This window comes from Crocodylus siamensis, chromosome 12 (assembly GCF_052110815.1).
Source record: "Crocodylus siamensis isolate JL-2025a chromosome 12, ASM5211081v1, whole genome shotgun sequence".
NCBI classification, from domain to species: domain Eukaryota; kingdom Metazoa; phylum Chordata; order Crocodylia; family Crocodylidae; genus Crocodylus; species Crocodylus siamensis.
In genome coordinates this window covers 9,681,647-9,697,870 of record NC_143406.1, presented here as the reverse complement: position 1 = coordinate 9,697,870, position 16,224 = coordinate 9,681,647, and the positions used below count along the sequence as shown (strand labels likewise).

General features: G+C 48.9%; 1 protein-coding gene across 1 annotated transcript in view; it reads right to left on the bottom strand.

Annotated features, from left to right (window-relative positions):
• SLC25A33 (solute carrier family 25 member 33) overlaps window positions 1-9,496 on the bottom strand; it is a 32,054-nt gene extending 22,558 nt beyond the window's left edge. Inside the window, exon 1 of the mRNA XM_090024219.1 lies at window positions 9,336-9,496. Within this exon, the coding sequence (XP_089880345.1) occupies window positions 9,336-9,490 (155 nt within the window). The 5' untranslated portion in view covers window positions 9,491-9,496. The remainder of the gene's footprint in view (window positions 1-9,335) is intronic.
• Window positions 9,497-16,224: the final 6,728 nt, after the last annotated feature.

Below are 16,224 nucleotides of genomic sequence, written 5' to 3'. Positions count from 1 at the left end.
TACACAGCACAATGAGTTAATATCTGCATCATCAGTTTTAACAGGCTAGGGCTAATACCATTTTATTGAAAGTGATGCTGGCAACATCTAGTGGAGCCAAGCTCTGAACTTCAAAAAAGGTTGCATGAATTCTGCCCATAATATAAATATTCTGGACATCAGCTCAAGTAAGTACTTCAGCTGATTTTCCTCTATGTGAGGCTTCCTTGGATCATCTCTCCCATGTCAGTTCCCTGGGAAGACGGCTGAAAACAGCATGCTGTAGATAAAGGAAATGCTTTATATTCCCCGAGCGTCTCAAGTGCCTGCTTCTGGGAAAAGAGGAGGACAAACACCAATAACCTTAAGCTTGCGTAGCTGCTAACTGAAAGCCGTGCAGTCTGAAAGGAATCTGCAGCCACAGCAGAGTTTTTAAAGTCAACAAATTACAACAAGATATGAGCAAGTCAAGACCACTAAGACTTTATACCTGTTAAGACTTTCCGATAAGCTGCAAGAAGTTTCAGTTCTCAAAACATAATAAGCAACATTTACAGCACCAGCTGCTTGCAAAATCAACATTAAAAAAAAAATCTCCATTGCTTTGTTCTGGAAGAGGAAGCAGGCCAGAATCAGAGAATACCAAGGTGCGTAGCACACTATCCCTTACTCTCCACCCCAACCCCAGCTCCTCTATGAGTCCTAGGCAGCAACAGCACAGACACACTAGAGACGAGGCCCTCCAGTCTGTCTCACACATGCGTGTGCAAGGATTCCCTACGGTGTCAGCTACACCACAGAGCGTTCAAGAAGTAATTTATGTCAAAAACTGCAATTGCCACTCGAAGGGCCCATGCCGGGTCTGTTCCACAGACCACATGAAACTTTTACCATGACCCTGACCACTAGATCCTGATATTCTGGGGCTGGGAGGTGGGGGGAGAAGGGCTGAAAGCTTGCTAGCTGATTTGTGAAGTGACAGGTACATGCACAGGCTTTATGAACAAACAACTACATAAACTTATTTATCCATTCGACCAAAAGCAGATGCTTTGTTTAAAGAAGTCACGCCATGTTCTTAGACTCAACATCCAATTGTGCCTCTGCTCCACGTCCCATCTTCTACCTTTGCAAATTCTTTCCATCCATATTTAATGTCCATGCCTAACACACCAATGGCTTATGTCCAAAGAAACACAGTGTCAGCAACCCAACCCCCTCCTATGTGCATGACTCTCCATCCTTGGAGGTTTTTAAGACCTGGCTAGACAAAGCCCTGGTTGGGATGATTTAGTTGGGGCTAGTCCTGCTTTGAGTGGGGTGGGGAATAACTAGATGCAACCTCTTAAGACCCTTTCCAACCCTCCTTTTCTGTGACTCGAGAAACTTCAAGAACCAAACTCAATTAGAAGGGAAAACTGGCCCCTCCGTTCTAAATTTAACCAGAGAAATGCTAAAGAGTGGTAAAACCCTATCAGACGTAGCAAGCACTTTCTGCTCCATTCTGTGAGTTAAGGCCAGGGTTTAATGAAAGAAAATTTAATGTCCAGACTGCGAGGCCCTCATTCTCACTGGCTACTATGGACCACTCAGTAGAGCAACTACTCATCTCTGGGATTAAGCAGCTCACAGTCCAGCCCTAAATGTTTAACTGAGAGTACATTTACAGCACATCTGGCAGCACACCTTCCTTCACAGAAAGGCTGAAAACACTAAGGCAACAGCTCTGAACACGGTTCCTCCAGGATCTTGAGAAAAAGCCTGAAGGCAGCTGTGTGTTGACTGGCTGTCCCAGGAGTAACATTACCTTACTCAGTGAAGAAATTACCCTGGTTTGGAGTAATGTATTCTGGGTTAGGACAGATATACCTCAGGTCAAGGCGTTGTGTCATGCAGCCTCAATTTTTGCAGAGGAAAAGGAAGCAAGTTTTTTTTTCTCCTGTCCACGCACACGCTGTCTGAGAAAAGTTCCCAGGAATTGAACTTTCAACCGCAAGTAGTCACACGGAGGAAAGACGCATCTGGGAGGGGAAGTATATTCAGACTCTCTCCTGGTATTTATAACAACGGTCTCCTACACCGGAGACCCACCCTGTGTATAAATAGTTCTGCCCTTGCTAACCCTTGCTCTTGCTTTGCCCTCGATGCCCAACATTATACATCAGAAGCAGCCTGGGGGAGAAATTATATCATATTCCGAGTCTAGGAAAAAGTGGCTTTCCTTCCCTCAAAGTTTCTATATTGCTGACAATTCAGCATTTTGTGTTGTTAGCAATGTGTTGGGGCCACATTAGACTCATTAAGTTTTTGATTCTTGCCTGATTGTGCTCCAACACTAACATAACCTCTGAAGGGTTAGGGGGTCTGCTCCCTCACTGATGCACAATGAAAGGTACAATACTATTACAAGACTTCATTAGGGAGTCAATCCTGCAAGCAACTCCATGGGCGAGATTCTTTTCAAAGGGTCGCAGATGCCTAAAGATGCAGCTCCGAGGCACCCAACTCAGGTGCTTTAAAAAAATTCCACTAGCTTCATCTGTAGGTACCCAACTACCTTTGAAACCTACCTTCAACCTGTGCAAATTCCCATTGATGCCCACGGGATCAAGGCAACAGGTACCTCCAAGAGCTGCCACTAAGTTATTATTGGTCTCCTAAATCTATGGCAGAGTCATTTGGATGAAGTTACACCAAGGCCCTCTCTCAGTGGAGAGGTCTTTTTAAGCTGAATGCTCCAGAGAGCTTTTACCCAGATTTAATTTGTGATGGAAAGATTCAGTCTGTTTTTCTGTGACATGCCCCATGCCCCAGCAATAAATGCTCGGAGGGTACCATTAAGCAGATCATGCCTTTGATGTTTTCCTGTGGCATCACCAGGAAAGTACGTGAGACAAGTTACTCTGGAGCAAAAGTAGGTTCTGAATGACAACAAATCACCAAGGAAAGGCCTGTAGATAAGCACCCTCATCATATTAAGGATTCAACATGATTCTGACTGATCATTTTGTTACCAAGCGCACAAATTCTTACAAGCATTTCCCCCATTCCTCAGGCCAGCGCGCTGCTAAGAGTGATGCTTAGACTCTACTCAGGAAATAGAAAGGCTTATTTCTTATCAGATCCAGGGGACATAAAATAGGTCTGATGGACTAAATCTAGGACTGGGAGACAACTGTTGGGCTTCGCTGCAGATTGTGCTCATCCCTTGCAACCTGGGCCTCTGTGTATGTCATGTGTCAGATTCCCACCTGTAATATGAAGATAAAATGCATTCACTGACCTGGGGTGGGGGTCGCCTGCTTTTGTGTCTGTACAGCATTAGATAATTATCATCCTCCGAAGCAGGAATTTGCCAGGAGTTCTCCTCCACACCAATTCTTCACTGAAATTAAATGGAGCACTTCCATTGTGAGCACCAAGAACCTGGGATGATCTGCCCTGGCTGCCCAATGGGCTCCCAAGAGAAGTTTATGGTGCTGGTTTTAACCTATAGCCATATCCTTACGTGGCCCGAGACATAACTGCTTGGATCAGTTTGTCCACGCTGTGCTGCTGCAGCTAAGTGTGCTGGGGATGAACAAACTGAAGCCTATGGCTGCAACTGGAAGAAGCGGGCAGCAGCCATTCTCCAGGAGGGTATCTATTCTTTGGAAGTGGCACCACTGATCTCCCAAGGTCACAGCTAACCCAGTTTCCAAGAGGCCTTCAGAGACTGCTCTGATGAGGAGTTTCCTTTTATATTCAGAGGAGCAGTGGGGGAAGGTTGACATAGACCCCACTTCTCAGAGCATGAAGGCACACACACAACTTCACTCACATCACTAGTCCCCTGACTTGAACAGAGCAACTCATGTAAGCAAAGATACGTGGAAGGTGTGCATGTGGCACGTGGGTGTTACTGTGCATTGCCTCCAGATGACCGAACAGAGCACGATAGGAGGGACATTGCAGCCACCACTTCAATGGAACAAGTCCAGAGAAACTCCCTTGGTACATATTACTCACTATGCCAAAAGACTTCCATGGAAGTACCATGTCACCCCAGACTGGGGCATGCTCTCTGCCTACTGATGCCAATGAACAAAGCCCTCTGCAACTTCAATGGGGCAGAAGGAGCTGCAACTGTCAAATATACCCAAATCAGTCTCCTGAACAGCACATCATTCGGGCTTGTCCCTGCCTGACTCCTTCCAATCACCACAAAATCTTCTGCTTAGCTGTTTTTGGTGTGAGCTGTAAAAGGACCTCTCTCTCTCTCCAACAATGGGAGCAAGTCACTAAGAAATGCGTCTCCCCATAAATAAGAGAGCTAACAGGAAGCTGTCTCTCACAACAGCTGGATAAGACTCTCACATGTTGAAGTCCAGCTTTTCATTCCTGCTGTGTATTCGGCTCTTCATGGTTTCCAGGATGCACGATAAGACTGTGAGCTCCATGGGGTAGGGCCTGTCTCTGTGGGGTATGTGCCATGGGCTTATAGTAATAAGACCCTGAACCCTGACCAGGGACTTCTAAGCATGATCACAGTGCAAACGGACTGGTAACACAGATGCTTTAAATGGTGGAGCAGCTTAGATGACTGCAACATTATTACTCCTTCATGGGAATTGCTGTTTTGCAGCAATGCCTAGGAGCCCCAGTTCTGGACTAGGATTTCACTGCACTAGAGCCAAATTAATACAGGCCAAGAAGACAGCCCCTTGATTCAGAAAGCCATGAGAGGAGAGAGTTAAAAACTCCCACCCAGTCATTCCCTACTTTGGAAGAACCAAAACACTGACTACAGTTTCTAAAGTTGCTTGGGTGCTATATTATATTTAGCAAAATAATCATCCCATTGCAGGAATTTATTTAATCAGGTTTTGTTCTCAGGAGAGCGTCCTTTAAGTCTATCGTGCTGTTTAAAGAAAAAGAAGCTCCATAAGGACGACAGGTTCTAGAGATCTAATCCAACGTGACCTTGGCTTCCCACACACGAGACCTCCTTGGAGTCCCAGCACACACCCACCAGATTTTCTACTGTGTCAATTATTTGTAGGGACAAGGACAGCAAAACTTTCAGGGCACTAGGCCGAGACTTGGAAAACCTGCGTTCAGCGTCATGCTTTGCTCAGCGTGACACAGAGTCTGTAACAGGAATCTCTTTCCCTGCCTCAGCTTCCTATCTGGAAAAAGAACAAATAACATATAACTACAAGTTAAGTGCATACAGAAATGTGTGTGAATTCAGGGCTTTAGACTGCAAGCTCATAGGGTAAGAGTGGCCAAAATGCAGGAGTGGCCCAATCTCTAATTGGACGCAAGTTCAAGCAACAATGGATAGAAGAAAGAGCACACAACTGAAGTGCAAGTAGCATTTTTCTCCCCAAACAACTATTCCCAACAGACTAACTGAACCACTGCAACTGGCTAATTCCTCAGAAATCATAGTAGATGCAAATCACAAGTTAAGTTCTTTGTGTAAAAGATGTCAAAGAAAAAAACAGGGAAGTCATTACAGAAGTGGGTGGCGCGCATGTGCTCACGTATGAAGAGGACGTCACATGGTAAATGATAAACGCCAAGTAACGCAGCATTTCTGAGGCTACTTGGGAACTTCACCCGCTGCTATGCTACAGAAAGCAGCCTTTATATTGTTAATGTGATGCTCAAATGCAAAAATACATATGACAAAGGTTGCCGCCACATGAGCTCAATGGAAAGCCTTCACTCCCTTTGTCATTTGCATTTTTAATGGCATTTCCTGATGCTCTCGTGCTGCTAATGCAGTATTGTGATGTGCAACTGCAGCTCCAGCCAAGACAGTAATAATGCACAGTCCCACCAGCAGGCATGATACAACCTTACTTGAGTAGAGGCCACAGTTAGCAGGTAGCAGCGGACGAGCCACGGGAAGGAGGGCCTCTGGGATTAGGAAAGTGAATTAGCTTTTGTCTCACATCCCCACCTGTAATGGGGAATTTCAATATTTCTTCTCTTTGACACTTTGTAAGATGTTCAGAACTGGGACCATCTCCTAAGAATGTGTCTGTAGAGAGCTGAGCCTCCCCAAGAAAGACCACCCCTCTGTCCTTGCCAGGCGGCCACAGCCGGGGTCACCCACAGCGCTCAAGATGGATTCTGCCCTCTTTGCAAGATGGGCTGGCTGGCAGGGCCTCTCCTGAAAGGGACTCTGGTCTCCCTCAAACTAACTCAATCGACTCTGCTCTCCCTCAAACTAACTCAATCTACAGTAGCTCAGCTCTGATGCCTTCACAGGCATACTGCAAATATTCTCTGTTCAATGTCAGGACCCACAGAGACAACTTAGAGCAGGTCTTTGAGATGAAAGAAAAGGGGTACCTGGCTGGTCACAGTCATGCATACCAGATTATAATGCTCAGGGGATTCAAGTCCCTTGAATGTATTATATACCGAGCTCTGTTAAGGCATGTTGGGTCCTGGAGAGACATCTTTATTATCTGAACAGATACAATAAAAACTAGGGCTCCAATTTCAGTGAAAGGTGCCAGGCAGTACTGTAATGCAAACAATAAAAAAATGGACTTAAAACAATGCAAGCTACTCAGAGCCAGCAAGGAGCAAGGGAGTGCCTTAATAAAAGTAAGCTTTGTTGTTTCTAATATTTAGATTAAATAAACTTAATGTTCCAGAAAGTTGCCAGAGGACGCTGGAGACTGAAGTCCTCTACTTAGCAACAGAATAAGCAATGGTCCACTGCTGACCAGGCTAAGGCCAGCAATCTACTTCCCAGGGGTCAACGAACTGTCAGCTAGCAAGCACTGTGGAAAGGTTTGTAATGCAGTTCTTTTTATTTTAAAAAAGGACTTGTAATCACAACAGACCCATATGTATCCAGTCACTTAAATGCTGTTAGTAAAAACGTTAACCATAAAATAAGACAAAGTCACAACATTCCTATGGGGATTTCTATTAAAAACACTTTACAAAGTTATCCAGAGAGAGGGGAAAATGTATTAAGAGAAATGCTTATAGGCCTTATATCAATCAGTCACCTTCAGAAAAGTCAGTCCCTTGCACAGAGTGGATTAACACAAAAATAAAATTTAAGAGAGAGACAAAGTCTCTACCTGCTTGGAATGCCTAGGAAAATGATTTTTATTCAGAAATGCTAAGTTCTTGCAACTTTTTCGTCTCCTTGGTTGTCAGCATAGTGACACAGACCACACACTTTCACAGCCTCTGTTTTCTAACTGCAGTTGACTGGGGGGATTTCTAGAGATGCCCAGCAAACAGTTTTTTGTTCCCAAACTCAGTTCCTTGACGGTCTGTCAAGCTGCCTGAAGTCGACAGGCTCAACTGTGCCTTTGGACTCCTTCCCCACAGCTGCCACTGAAGTCGACAGGAACAACACGTGAGGGCATGATCTGGCCCTCGGCATTTCATTTAACCATAGTTCAGCAAAATGTCATCACTACATATGACTTTTGTAATTGCACACGGTTGCACACCCAACCCCAGGTGACTACTCTCAGCGTCGTCCTCAAGATACCTTGTTAGATACCTGCTCCCTTCCTGCTTCCGAGCAGTCTTGGAAGGCTGTCCTGAATACCTGCCAGCTTGGGCACAGACTCATTTGCCTTGTTTAGTACTGCAAGCAGAGTTAGAGAAAAAACACATTTGGCTTGCCTTTTAAAATGATTATGCAGAGAGCAAGCAGGACTGTGCAGGGCACCACAGTAAGGGTGAAAATTCCTCCCCACACACACAAAGGGGAAAGAGGCTTCTATCTTAATTCCCAGAGCATCAGCATAGAAACTTATAACTAGGTAGAAGTTACTTTTTGTGTCTCATTTCTCTGTCAAGAGAAAGGTTCTTATGTAATTAAGTGAAACACGATGACCTAGACGTTACAGCAACTTCCTTCTGACAACGCTGAATTCCCGCTTATGGTCAACAACTGTCAACTCCCGTTAACCTTCACTCCCAAAGGCTCCTGCTGAGTCCTCAGCTCCTATCCCCAGCCTAACACCAAGACAATTTAAACTACTTCTCCATCCCAGCCCACCTCCCTGAACCTGTATTAGACAAACCTCAGGATTCCTACACGGTTCGGTTCGATTCAGCCAGCACGTGGGTTGTCCTGCTACATGACCCACACCTTTACACTGCCCAGGGCCTGGCCTCTTCTCTAGCGAGAATGTGGATCTGGTAGGCCTCAAGCTGACACACGATACATGTGCTACACATGTACTTTTCCCCACCCTGGAGAAGTTGAGATCTACCACAAGCTGCTGGGTCCAGAAATTCCAGATTACGGGAACTTTTATCACAAATATTTGGTGTCCAAACTCCACCCTTGCAGGGATGGTCTCAAGGAAGGTGCATGGTTTGGTCACTGGGAGAACCCACACAGCCTTCCCCCTTCCTCGGGGAAGTGATGCTGCTACCCATAGTGCTCTCTGGTTTCACTCACACGAGCAATTGCAGCTCTGGGTGTTCAGGATGTGTTACTCATGCACACCCATTTCCTGCACGTGAAACCCAAAACCCTATCCGAGGCTGACTGCAGCTCTTGGGTCCACCTTAATCGCCAGAGATCCGGGTTTTAAATCTGCTGCGGGGAAAACATGAGTTTTCTCCTTTAAAGGAGAAAAACATGGGAAACTGCAGGTTTCCCCTCGCAGGCTGGCAGGGGGAGCAAGGGGAGCGGGGTGTGCATGCGCATGCATGCGGCAAGCCAGGCGTTTGGCAGAGAGGAGCTCCCACAGCTCTCTCCAGGTACGTCTAGGGGGCAGAGCGGCGAACGGAGGAGCACCGATGAGGTGGTGGGTGCTGGGGGGGGCATGTGCTGCCCTGCCCCCCAGATCTCTGTGCCCACAGCAAGGCGCGCGGCTGCAGCCAGCCTGGACCCCCCGCAGCCCAGCGGGCGAGACCCAGAGCGGTAGCGCCGCGGCAGCCAACACCTAGACAGATATAGCAGCGTTTCCTTTGGCTCGTGGAAAGATGTGGATTTGGGGGTTTAAAAAAAAAAAAAACATCAGAGAATTGGGGATTTTTTTCAATCGGAGAAAACCAGGACCCGCGGCCATCGCATCGTCCCCAACTGCCATTTCCCGCTGAAGCAGGAGGCTGCCAAGCCGCCCGGGAGACCGTGTCCCGCAGGGAGGCACCGGCTCCCCGCAAAGGTGGAGGGCAGCCACAAGAATGACGAGCCAGGACAGTGACGGGAGGCCCCGAGGCGGCGGCGGCCCCAGGGAACGGGGGGCGCCGGGCGGGGGAAGGAGCCGGGCCCGGAGGGACAGAGGGAGGGAGGAGGAGGCTCGTCCCCGGCCCACGTGGGAGCGCGGCGCGCGGGGAAGGGCAGCCCCAGGCAGGCGGCCCGCACTCACCCCCCCGCGAACAGGTGCAGCAGCGTGTTCTCCTGCGAGGGCCCCGCCATAGCGCCGCCGCCGCCCGCTCCGGCAATCAGCGCCGCCGCCGCCTCCCCGGCCCTGCGCCGCCCCGGCCCGGAGCCAGCAGCCGGAGCGGGCGGAGCCTCCACCATCACGTGACGCCGGCGAGCCGCAGGGGCAGCCAACCAGCGCCGAGCCGGCCCGGGCGGGGCGGGGGCGCTGGCGCTGGCGTCACAGAGGGGCTAAAGCTCCCAGAAGCGGGGTGAAGGGATTGGACGGGCCGCGCTGGCGTCACGGAGGGGCGAACGCTCCGAGAAACGGGGTGAAGGGATTGGACGGGCCGCGCTGGCGTCACGGAGGGGCGAACGCTCCGAGAAACGGGGTGAAGGGATTGGACGGGCCGCGCTGGCGTCACGGGGGGCGAACGCTCCGAGAAACGGGGTGAAGGGATTGGACGGGCCGCGCTGGCGTCACGGGGGGCGAACGGTCCGAGAAACGGGGTGAAGGGATTGGACGGGCCGCGCTGGCGTCACGGAGGGGGGCGAACGCTCCGAGAAACGGGGTGAAGGGATTGGGCGGGCCGCGCTGGCGTCACGGAGGGGGGCGAACGGTCCGAGAAACGGGGTGAAGGGATTGGACGGGCCGCGCTGGCGTCACGGAGGGGGGCGAACGGTCCGAGAAACGGGGTGAAGGGATTGGACGGGCCGCGCTGGCGTCACGGAGGGGGAGAACGGTCCGAGAAACGGGGTGAAGGGATTGGACGGGCCGCGCTGGCGTCACGGGGGGCGAACGCCGGGATTGGAGGGGCTGGTGCTGAGGCTGACGCAATGGACTGGAGGCGGATCTCACTCCGTGCCGTGGTGCGCGCGAGCGCGCCCTCCTCCCCTCCGGGACTACCCGCTGCCCGTCCGCTGCTCCCCCCGGGGCTGCCGGCTCCTTGCCGCGCCTTGCAGTGACTGGAGCATCACTGACCCCACAGGGTGCAGACTTTAAAACCTGATGTCAGGTGCCCCTCAGAACTAAATCCTGGCAACAAACGCGGTGGATCTTGTTCGCAGAAACATCCAGCTAAGCCACTTACCCAGCAATGCAGCAGTCTGTGTTTTCCTAGGCATTTCAAAGGGAAGGAGTAAAGCTGCGTGGTTTGAATAAACAGAAATGTTGATTTTTCAGTGGGATTATTCAAATAGCTGAGATGCTTCCTCTGGTCCTTAAGGCGGGAGGACTGGCGGGTCTGTCCCCGGGGGGGCGTAGGCCACAGGCCGGGATGCCTCTCCTTTTCCCTCCTCCGTGCTCTCTTCTCTGCTTCGGGGGTGAGGCGCTTTGCACCCACACGCAGGCGCCTGGTTGAGGTTGTGGCATCGCTGGAGTGGGTGGGCAGCTCCTCCCAGCTCTTGAAGTCGGTATCTCTTTTCTTGAGAGTTGTCTTCAAGGCATCCTAGCTGCATTTCCTCTGCCCGCATGCCATCACAGGCTGTTATTAACCTGGGGTGCAGACAAAAGCGACAATTTTTCATAGAATCACAGAAAATTCGGGCGGGAAGGGACCTCAGGAGGTCACACCTAGTCCAACTCCTGCTCAAAGTAGGACCAGCCCCAAGTAGATCATCAGTCAAGGTTTTGTCCAGCCAGGTCTTAAAGCCCTCCAAGGATAGAGATTCCTCCACCTCTTTGTGTAACCTGCTCCAGTGCTTTACGATCCTCCTAGTGAGAAAAGTCTTCCCAATATCTGACCTAAACTTCCTTTGCTGCAACATTTGCACAGTCTGGCCACAGAAAGCAGTTTGTAGCCCGTCCAAACACAAGTGCAGGGCTGCAAGCAGCTTCAAAAGTGGCCGGTTGGGTGAAAATCTGACCTGTTATTGCAGGCGGTAAAGACATTTTAAAATGTAGCGTCTTATGTAACTTGTGTCTGCACGGCTCCCAGCCTGCCCTGTTTTCAGAATTGGGGGGTGGGAGCAGAGGGAGTTCAGCCTGTGGGGGTTTCAGCCTCCCAGAGGGTGGGGAGGGTGTATTGGAGCTTCAGTTCACTCCCCCCACCCTTCACCACCAGCAGGGGAGCCCCAAGAATGAGTTCCCTCCTCTGCCTTCCCACCCTTCCACTCTAAAAACAGCAAGCGCTGGCAGAGAGCGGTGGCCGTTGCTACAGGAACCTGGCTGCAGGCTCCTGGGTCTCAGCTAGGGCCCTCTCCCTGCTGGACCCAGCAGTGAACTTCTGTTTGGTCTGGAGCAACGTAACTCAGGAGCTTTGCAAAAATCATTCTGAGTTACAGCTGGGAGCTGCACTTCTGTCTGCACCGTGGGAGTAAAGCACTGGTTTAAGGAGTCAAGAGCCATTCCAAAAGTCACAAACTTGGCTTAAAACCCAGGAAGTTTCGGTTTTTTTTTTTAAATCTGGGAACATTCCTTGTTCCCTTCTGTGGTGGAGTCCTGAACACGCCTCACCCCTTCCTGCTGCACTGGGGGCATTGCTGTGCTACACGCCACCTCCCAGATCCTCTGATCCCAGAAGTAGTTCAGTCTGAATTGCAATGATTAGCAAGGAAGAGAAGACAGATTGAGGGGCAGCTTCAAGGGAGCTGAGAGGCATAGGCCAGGGATCGTACCCCAGGCGAATAAAGACACTCCTGGAAAGAACAATGGTTGTAGACAGTGACTCACGTTTCCCTGCCCCCTCCTTAAATTGGCCAAGAGATTGTTCTCTCAGAGAAGTGAGTGGGAATACAGACATTTGAATCTGAACTGTAAAACTGGACACACACAGTGGGGTGGGAACCTGAACCTGGCCTCAAACCATGACTATGGGTTCTGCAGAGCCTGAGTCCTCACCCCCAGGTCCTGAGTATGTCTGTGCATGCTCTGCTGGATGGAGCTGCTCTTGGTCACAATACGCTAATATCCCAGTAAACCAGCATATCGTTCAGAGGAACTTGCTTTGGCTTCTCTTGTACTTCTCTGCATGGAATAAATACCCCCGAAGTCATCCTAGATGTAACAATTCTGGGGTTTTTTTGAACTTCTACAGGATACCTGGATCATATTTTGAAGCTTTTCAAGCGTTTCCAAGCAGGACGGATGTCTATCTTGCTGGGATCCTATGACCCCAGCTGACTTCCTGCCCTTCGGGCGGGGGGCTGGACTCGATGATCTTCCGAGGTCCCTTCCATCCCTAATGTCTATGAAGTCTATGAACTTAAAAAAACCCAAGCTGACAGGCTTACATAATCACCTGACTCCTGGAGCTGGAGCTTAGAGAGAACTACCAAATAAACTCACCAGGGTTGGCAGTATCATCTACAACAGGTCTGTTCAAATGGCTGTAACCCACGGAGGGTTCTTGCATAACAAAAGATGTTCCCTAAAGAAGGTTTTCCTTGAGTCCATTAACCTCCCTACAACATGCACAGACCTGTGTCGATAATGTGTTTACCGACTGTGCTGCAGGTAAAATTAGAATATAAACTATTTAAGCCTGGGCATTTGCCTCCTGTAATACGTACAGTGTGCATGTGGAGCTAAGGCACAGATTCAGCAATGCAATGTGACTTGTCCTGTACTTAAAGCTAGGCACGTGCTTAAGCACTTTCATGAATCAAGTTCTGCGTAAACAATAATCGACCATCATCTTCATCCTCAGATTTTGCCAGCTATAGCTTGGAAAGAAGATCTGCCAAAAGCAAACGCGTTTCTAGACAGGTGACAAGCCGTGAGCTCCCAGCTCAGATATCCGCTCACGTCAACAGCTAACAACCCTGCCTGTGTCATGTAATTGCTTGTTCAAAGAGTCAGCATGCTTGCTATCAATGCTGAACGCAGAATCATTTCACAGATACACCATGTGACTAGGCAAGGAGTGATATTATAACCTGTATTTTTCAAAAATCTGTCAATGCATTGTCTGGACTGAGAACGTTTTCTCTGCCCTGGGGCCCTGGCCCTGTGTTGTGATCCTGGCCCCAGCCCCAGCCACCCATCCTGCTCCCAGACACAGCTCCCTGCCTTCCCATGGCCCCATCCCATTCACTTGGCTGAGTGTGCTCTGCCTGCGGGGGGTCCCAGCCAGTCTACATGGAGACCTTGGGGTTGGGACTGGGATCGCTGGGTGGTAACAGTGTGGGGCTGGGGCCTGGGGCAGGGCCACAATCTGCCCCCAGGACTAATAATCTATCACTTAGGAAGTTTTCCTGAGCTGCTGGGGCGGTGGGTACTGACTGGCCTGCAACAGCTGACCAAAACTCCCTAAGTGGCCCTCCTGCCCAAATAATTGCCCACCCCTGATCCACAACATTTCTCATTGTATCCTGCTCCTTAAAGCTGGTGACAGGAACTGGAGCCTTAATCGATTTAATGATGCTTTATGTAGCACTTTTCTTCCACAGACAGGTACTTAATATACAGGTGGGGGAACTGAGACGCAGTGAAAGAACATGTATATGAGGCTTTATTAGAAAATACCACATACTAAAAACCACTAGAATGCACTTACCTTGGGGGTGGGAGGAAACAACTAAGTGGAACACAAGAAGAAACACTGGCCCTGGGTATAAGGAATAGTATCCAGCTCTTATAAAAAAAACACTATCAGGTTTTACTGATACTTCTGTATTTGCTTATTTAAACCTAGGTCCTGTCTGTGCGATCGCAAGGAGTAAGAGTCCCTGTGCTGCTGGTCAGTACAGATCTAATTTATGCAGCAGAGTAACCTGGGCACGGGTGGATTTTTTTCTTATGCTCTAAGGAAAGGCCTATGTGTACCTAGTTCACAGAGTCACTGGCTGCACTTTTCTCCCCCAGACTCTGAAAAGGGAGGGTGGGGGAGTTCAGAAACCATCCTTGAAATGCTTGTCATATGTCTCTGTGTTACAAATAGAGAGACGAGCACAGCTTCCTTTCCCGTCTCACATTGGGAAGCACTCGTCTAATATTCCACCTAATGCCATTGAGCTGAAGGGTTCTCATACATTTCAAGCCACAAGGGCAGTCCCTTAAGGCCATGCTCTCTTCCACGTGCTAAATGACCAACAAGCAGCTGTCAGGCATGGGATAGCGGGGATAATTTTGGAAGCTGTTTAGTTTAGTTTAGTTTAAATGAGGAGTCAAAGGGGAGAGTGAGTGCAATAAAGTCTCAGAGCAGTATTTTATCAGACGCTACAGTCAAAGATATCACAGCTTGTACAGAAGTGTGTGTGTGTGTATGCGTGTGCACGCACATGTACACATGTATGTGCATGTATGTGGGCGAAAGAGAGTGAGAGAGAGAAGAAAGATGATGAGTAAATTGGTTGCTTATCTTGCTGGGATCCTATAACCCCAGCTGACTCCCTGCCCTTCGGGCAGGGGGCTGGACTCGGTGATCTTCCAAGGTCCCTTCCAGCCCTAACGTCTATGAAATCTATGAAATCTATGACATTTTGACTCCCAAAATCAAGGGGGCTCTACTGAGCCCAGGTGAGAACGGTGCCATATAAAAGCAGCTTAATGTCAAACCTATGCGGTACTCTTTCCTTTTCCTCCTGTTCCATTCTGCCTCATTATTTTACTTTGTCTCTAGTGATCTGGCCCGGTCCTATTGTTCTGGTGCTTTTTGGTGTGACTTCTGTGGCAGCGGTCAGCAATTGAACAGAACATCCACTTCTGAACCTAACATTTCTGGGCGCTGTTTCCTAGTCTGCTTGACTCAGACAGTTTAGCACTAATAACAAAGAATCATTAGAAATTGGTATTAGCTTCAGAATGTGACTGGTCCGAATATTACAGAAAAGTCACAAGGATCTCTGTACATATTGGCTGATAAACCTGTACCGGAGTGGAACTTTCCTAGGCTTGCCCTGACTGACCTTTCACAGCCCCAGCACTCCAGAAATGTCAGGTCCTCATGTATGGAAATAGCTTTATTGCTTGCATGTAAATGTTAAGGACCAGAGGAAGCATCTCAGCTATTTGAATAACCCCACTGCAAAATCAACAGTTCTGTTTACTTATTCAAACCATGCAGCTTTATTCCTTCCCTTTGAAATGCCTAGGAAAACACAGACAGCTGCATTGCTGGGTAAGTGACTTAGCTGGATGTTTCTGTGAACAAGATCAACTGTGTTTGTTACTAGTATTTAATTTTGAGGTGCACCTGACATGAAGTTTTAAAGTTTGCACCCTGTGGAGGTCAATGGAAGAACTTTGCTCTTACTCTAGTGCAAATGATTATCTATTTGCAGGATAGGTGCCACCACTTTACATGCCAGAAGGTGGCACCTATCCTGCAAATAGATAATTATTTGCACTAGGGTGCTGAATGTCTGGCTTTTTACATTAAAGTTTAGCTCCTGAGGAAAGTATCACAGCTCACAGAAAGACCCTGGCTCTGCATCTATTCCAGGCACCAAAGTCTTTTATGATCCTGGACAATGAGATTTAAACCAACTCCTTGTACCCTGACTTCAGATGCATACTTGTGCTCCAGTCCACAGCTGCAACAGGAGACAAACCAAACGTGTGGGTCTGAGCACTTCCAAACCTGGGGAGTGTGGGAGGGGCTGAAACCTAGATGCAGATCTGAACTTTTCCAACTTTTAGGAGTCAGCCCACTGCATAAAAAGGTTTGAGATGTGAACCTGGAATTGAATATCTGGATCCAGAGCACAGACAGGTGCAGTTTGATTGAAGCTGTAACTCTGATACTGCCCCTCGAAGTCTAGTGAACACTCCTGTTAGGGCCTTTTGTATCTCTTAGCACTATAGATTTAAAGTGTTTGGTCTGGCAGTCTGGGTATGAAGTTTGGTACATCTTGGTCCAGCTCTACTGGACAACTGTGATGGGCTCTGCTGAGACTAAGGATTGAATAAGGCACTGGGCAAAGGTCTGCCATTGCCATTTTCCTCCTTGTTCCTA